Source organism: Phacochoerus africanus, chromosome 1, assembly GCF_016906955.1.
Source record: "Phacochoerus africanus isolate WHEZ1 chromosome 1, ROS_Pafr_v1, whole genome shotgun sequence".
Taxonomy (NCBI): Eukaryota; Metazoa; Chordata; class Mammalia; order Artiodactyla; family Suidae; genus Phacochoerus; species Phacochoerus africanus.
The window spans coordinates 274,515,728-274,522,559 of NC_062544.1; the positions used below are offsets into that span (position 1 = coordinate 274,515,728).

Genomic DNA, 6,832 nt, shown 5'->3' on the forward strand with positions numbered 1-6,832 from the left:
TTTGGAATATCATGTTGAGCCAGAAAGTAAAGCACTGATCAAACAGCTATGGGGGCCATTTCTAAAGGACAAAGGAGCCAGCATGAAGATGTCCCCACTGTCCAAATCTGGGACAATTTGAGCAAAAATTAATAGTAATATTAATGGATGGTGACATTGTGCAAAATAAGATCCTCAAGCCCATATTGATACAAATAAATAAGCACGCACAAAAAAATAAATGGAGAGAAGTACTTTTATTTTTTGTCTTTTTGCCATTTCTTGGTCCGCTCACGTGGCATATAGAGGTTCCCAGGCTAGGGATCAAATCAGAGCTGTAGCCACCAACCTATGCCAGAGCCACAGCAACATGGGATCTGAGCTGCATCTGCGACCTACACCACAGCTCACGGCAATGCCGGATCCTTAACCCACTGAGCAAGGCCAGAGATCGAACCCGCAACCTCATGGTTCCTAGTAGGATTCGTTAACCACTGAGCCACGACGGGAACTCCCAAGAGAAGTACTTTCTCAGTGTAGAATGCCAACTAATAAATGTAGCAGTATGGATACAATTAGAAGTATCCTGTAATAGTGGATGAAAGCTTGATGAGGAACAGAATATGTACACAGTGACAAGGGATCAACACGAGTTATTAATTACAAAGTGGGAAAGAGCGACTTTGCAGTGAAGAAACTTCAAGGACATTACTTTCATCGAGTGATTAAGGTAAACACCAGCCAAATCTATGTGAACATAAGTGACCGACATGAAGTGTCGCCCAATATGATGTACTGAGAAGTATACAGCATCACTTCTATGGCATTTGTACCCAAAAATGCTCAACATGAATCTAATCATGAGGAAAGCTGGATAAACCAAAATCAAGGGAGATGACAGATTGATCGATAGATAGATAGATAGATAGATAGATAGATAGATAGATAGATAACAGATAGATAGGGAAAGATATCTTATTATAGGCTAATTTCCTGTTTTGGGTCCTTGAAGGAAATGAATAAGAAATACCTGTCTTTGGATAATCATTTACAGCACATTAATTGGTATAAAATAGGAGAGTATTAAATTATGTTTAAATACTGAATAAAGTGTATTTTAACCCTTGAGCTCCAGAATTGTGTCTTATTTATCTCTGTCCCCAGATTTAGGACAATGCTTGGTGTGGTAGCAACTTGGTGAATGCCTACTGAATGAGTATCTCTTAAAGATAAGTCAACTTCTAGGGCCAGAGACTCTGTCACAGGTTTTTACAGCCTCCAAATTTTTAACACAGTGGCCAAAGCCCAGTGAGTTCATACATACATGAATGAGCTTTACACTGGATTATCCAATACTTTGCACCCATAAAGTAGAGATTTAACAAGTCAATAAACAATTATTGAGCATCTTTTCTGAGACAGGCGGGGGTGATAAACACTTGATAGATGAATGAATGAGCTTAAATTCAAACAGAGCAGAGGTTTCTCAGGAAGCACGATAAGAAACATTTTCTAAGTGCAGAATACTTTTCTTTTCAAGTGCCTTTGATGGTAGCTCTCATTGCAAAGAATAATTTTTTTTTCTTTTGCTTTTAGGGCCACACTTGTGGCATATGAGAGTTCCCAGGCTCGGGGTCGAATTGGAGCCACAGCTGCCAGCCTACACCACAGCCACAGCAATGTGTGGTCTGAGCCATGTCTGCAACCTACACCACAGCTCATGGCAATGCTGGATCCTTAACCCACTGAACAAGGCAAGGAATCAAACCCTCATCCTCATGGATCCTAATCAGGTTCCTTAACCACTGAGCCATAAAGGGAACTCCCCTTAATTTTTAATACAGCTATCTATATAATCAGAGGAGGAAAGGTGGGAAAAATAAAATCCATCAATCAAAAAAGAGAAAAATACTATGAGATTTCAGCCCTTTGCTTTCCTTTATTGAACAATTCTTATAGCCTTAAAAATAGAGTTTCATGACCAAATGAAATTTTTCCAGTAGTTTGTGGGGTTCAAAGCTATCTGGAACTGAGTACTAGAAATAGCAGGGAAATGGGAAAAAAACAAAATGAAATGTTGTCACTAATGAAAGGAGGAAAGAAATTTAACATTCAACAACTAAGAAATGTTCTTGAAGACAAGGATGCCCACTCTCACCACTTTTATTCAACATAGTACTGGAAGTCCTAGTCCCAGCAATCAGACAAACAAAAGAAATAAAATGCATCCAAATAGGAAGAGAAAAGGTAAAACTGTCACTGTATGCAGATGACATGATACTATATATGTAAAACCCTAAGGACTGAACCCAAAAACCACTTGAACTGAACAACAAATTCAGCAAAGTAGAAGGATATAAGACTAAGAGTCAGAAATCAGTCACATTTCTGTATACTACCAATGAAATATTAGAAAAGGAAGACAAAAGTGCAATACCTTTTAAAATTGCTCCCCAAAAAATCAAATACCTGGGAATACATCTGACCAAGGAGGTAAAGGACTTATATGCTGAGCCTATAAAACATTAATTGAGGAAATTAAAGAAGATGTAAAGAAATGGAACGATATTCCATGCTCCTGGCTTGGAAAAATTAATATTGGAAAAATGGCCGTACTACCCAAAGCAATCTACAGATTCAATGCAATCCCTATCAAATTGCCCATGACATTTTTAACAGAACTAGAACAAACAATCCAAAAATTTATATGGAACCACAAAAGACCCAGAATTGCCAAAGCAATCCTGAGGAACAAAAACCAAGCAGGAGGCATAACTCTCCCAGACTTTAGGCAAAAATACAAAGCCACGGTCATCAAGACAGTGTGGTACTGGTACCAAAACAGACAGACAGACCAACGGAACAGAATAGAAAACCCAGAAATAAACCCAGACACCTACAGTCAATTAATCTTCGACAAAAGAGGCAAGAACATAAAATGGGAAAAAACAGCCTTTCCAGCAAATATTGCTGGGAAACCTGGACAGCTGCTTGCAAATCAATGAAACTGGAACACACCCTCACACCATGCACAGAAATAAACTCAAAATGGCTTAAAGACTTACATATAAGACAAGACACCATCAAACTCCTGGAAGAGAACATAGGCAAAACATTCTCTGACATCAACCTTATGAACACTTTCTCAGGTCAGTCTCCCAAAGCAACAGAAATAAAAGCAAAAATAAACCAGTGGGATCTAATCAAACTTACAAACTTTTTCACAGCCAAGGAAACCAAAAAGAAAACAAAAAGACAACTTACAGATGGGAGAAAATACTTTCAAATGATGCAACGGACAAGGGCTTAATCTCTAGAATATGTAAGCAACTTATACAACTCAACAGCAAAAAAGCCAACAACCCAGTTGAAAAGTGGGCAAAAGACCTGAAGAGACATTTCTCCAAGGAAGATGTACAGATGGCCAACAAGCACATGACAAAATGCTCAACATCACTGATATTAGAGAAATGCAAATCAAAATTACTACGAGATACCACCTCACACCAGTTGGAATGGCCATCATTAATAAGTCCACAAATAACAAATGCTGGAGGGGGTGTGAAGTGCCTTCCCTGCACTGTTGGTGGGAATGTAAGCTGGTATAACCACTATGGAGAACATATGGAGGTACCTTAGAAATCTATACCTAGAACTACCATATGACCCAGCAATCCCACTCTTGGGCATATATCCAGACAAAACTTTCCTTGAAAAAGACACATGCACCCACGTGTTCACTGCAGCACTATTCACAATAACCAAGACATGGAAACAACCTAAATGTCCATTGACAGATGATTGGGTTAGGAAGATGTGTATAGACACACAATGGAATACTACTCAGCCATAAAAAGAACAAAATAATACCATTTGCAGCAACATGGATGGAACTAGAGACTCTCATACTGAGTGAAGTAAGTCAGAAAGAGAAAGACAAATACCATATGATATCACCTATATCTGGAATGTAATATAAGGCACAAATGAACCTTTCTATAGAAAAGAAAATCATGGACTTGGAGAGTAGATTTGTGGTTGCCGGAGGGGGGGGGTGGTGGTTGGGAGGTTAATAGATGCAAACCATTGCCTTTGCAATGGATTTACAATGAGATCCTGCTGTGGAGCACTGAAAACTATGTCTAGTCACTTATGACAGAGCATGATAATGTGAAAAAATAGAATGTGTACATGTATGTGTAACTGGGTCACCATTGCTGTACAGGAGAAAAAGAAATTGTATTGGTGAAATAACAATTAAAAGAAGAGTAAATTAAATTTAAAATAAAATAAATGATAATAAAAGAAATGTTCTTATTTATAATCAGCATAGGGAAATACTAACAGGTGCAGTATACAGACTATATAGTTGACTCTTCAACAGGGCGGTTTGGACTGCGAGAATCCACCTATATGCAGATATTTTTCAGTAGTAAATACTACAGCTCTACACAATCCACATTTGGTCGAACTCACAGATTTAGAGGAATCTCAGATACAGAGAGCTAAACATAAATTATATATGGTTTAACTCCTGCGTTGTTCAAGGGTCATCTGTATTTGGATTAAATTTAGGACATTTTAAGGGAATTTTTAAATAAGGAAATCTCAATATAAAAGGACAAAATTGTTAGCCATCACCCTATCCCAGTGTATAGTTTGAAATGAGAAAAAGATTTGGTTAAAGTCCACTATTACAGGTTGAAACTGGGTAATGAGTAGAAGAAAAAAAGCACAATAAAATAAATAACCAGGACAAAACTATTTTTGCTGAAAAAATTAGATTTTATTGAGACTAACAGCAAAACACCTTTCTATTCACACTTAATTAGCAATGCATTGATGTTGATGTAGAATTTAAGAATACACGGGAAGAGCAATGATCAGATACAAACTGCTTGCTTCGCTAGTAAAATTCAGGTATATCAGAGAAATACATCTTGCTTTGGCTAGAGATGAGTATCAGTGCAGCACTTGACGCCTGGGTGACTTGTCCAGCATCCTCAAAGACCAGGATCTCAGTACGAAGTCAGCAAGAAGATGGAAGACGTATCTTTCAAGCACATCAGGAGGCAGGAAGACAGTCACATTGTTCAGGTCATTCTGTGCACAGAGAATTGACTGGGGGTCCTGTTGTGGCCTGGAGCCGTTAGTCCATCAGTAGGTGCTGTAGCCAAAGCCAGAGCCAGAGCCCCATGGCCTGTAAAAGCTGCCACCATAGCAACAGCCCAGGCTGCTAATGTTGCTGCCACCAAAGCTATAGCCCAGGGAGCTGTAGCCATTGCATCCATTACCGTAGTTCAGGGGAGAACCCAGGGGCACGACACAGTTCAGGGGCATAGCTCTGTAGGTCCTGTGGAAAGTGGTTCCATAGCAAGGATAGCCCGGGTAGTAGTTTTCACAGCAGAAGAAACGAGTCATGGCAGCAGGAGCTGAGAAAGATTTGGATAGACTATGAAAAGTAAGGTATTCGAGGCTGAATGAAGTTCTTCTCCTGCACTAGGTTTTTCATACCTCATGCTGGTGGGCATGACACGCTTGCCTAGACATCTTCCCATACATTTGCATAGATAATTCTGTTATTGCTAATAAAATGTGTTTAAAGGAACCCACAGACTCATTGCCTATAGTTTTGATGGCTTTTCTGTTTGCAAAGGAATGTGTTGTATCTTCAAAGCAATTGGCCATCCTTAACACGCAGTTGAATTCTTTTCATCAGTGTCCCATGATTTAACCACTGCTCTGATTGCATCATGTGAGGCCCTTTAAATCCTCTGATCATAAACCGCTCCCAGATGACACAGCTAAAAAAACAAACAAAAAAAGCCTTGGCAACAATGTAAACACTTCTACAGCTTCTCCTAATTCTCTCTAAATCATTCAGAAGTATTGGTATACCAACTGTTTCATGGGTAAAGAGTTTCTTTTGGAGTAAAGAAAATTATTTGGAACTAGCGGTTTTGCAAAACATTGTGATGTACTATATACCACAGAATTGTTCACTTTAAAATAGTTTTATGCTATGTGAATTTCATCTCATTTTTTTTTTTAATTTTTAAAGCATTGTTACAGAAATCCCTCACAAGTCTATTTACAAAGCCTGCAAGATGGAGTTCCCATTGTGATTTAGCAGGTTAAGAACTCAGTGTAGTTTCCACAAGGATTTGGGTTCAATCCCTGCCCTCGCTCAGTGGGTTAAGGAACCAGTGTTGCCCCAGCTGGGGTGCAGGTCACAGATGCTGTATATGTGGCTCAGATGTCTAGGCCTCGTAGGCCTCAGCTACAGCTCTGATTCAACCCCTAGCCTGGGAACTTCCACATGAGGCAGGTGTGGCTGTAAAAAGAAAAATAAAAAAAGTTTGTAAGAACATTAAATAATAGGATTCATAGATGGCTGTGGATAATCTAGTAGGAATTTTCACGTATTCATTTATGAGCATTCTCCTTGTTAGCAAATTTTTTTCATGGAGAACATACAATCTTTGGTTATAAATCATCTTGACAAGGTCAAGGTGTCTTGTTGTGGAGCAACCACTCTGGGCTGAGTGGAATGGTGCCCAACTTAAAGTCACATCACACCGTGCTTGGTTCTTATCGACGCCTAGTAAAACAAACCTGGGTACCATGATCCATTATGAAATACCAGTCACATTTAACTTCTGTTCCCATTTTGTGCTGTATGGCCACTTCTCATGACAAAGGTAAACCAGAGAAAAAGTGAGCTCAGCAAAGTCTATTTCAATTCAAATGTTTAGGAATAAGCTCTTTTGCTTTTTTTTTTCTTTCCTTTCTCTTTTTTTCACTTTCTCAGAGAAAATTCTCAAATATCTGATTGTTTTTTAATATTTTTATT

At 38.8% G+C, this 6,832-nt stretch overlaps 1 protein-coding gene across 1 annotated transcript; it reads right to left on the minus strand.

The window, feature by feature from the left end:
* Window positions 1-5,136: 5,136 nt before the first annotated feature.
* LOC125113617 (keratin-associated protein 7-1) lies at window positions 5,137-5,400 on the minus strand. Its single transcript, XM_047756440.1, has one exon. It carries the CDS (start codon window positions 5,398-5,400, stop codon window positions 5,137-5,139), a length of 264 nt encoding a protein of 87 aa, XP_047612396.1.
* Between the last annotated feature and the right edge of the window lie 1,432 nt (window positions 5,401-6,832).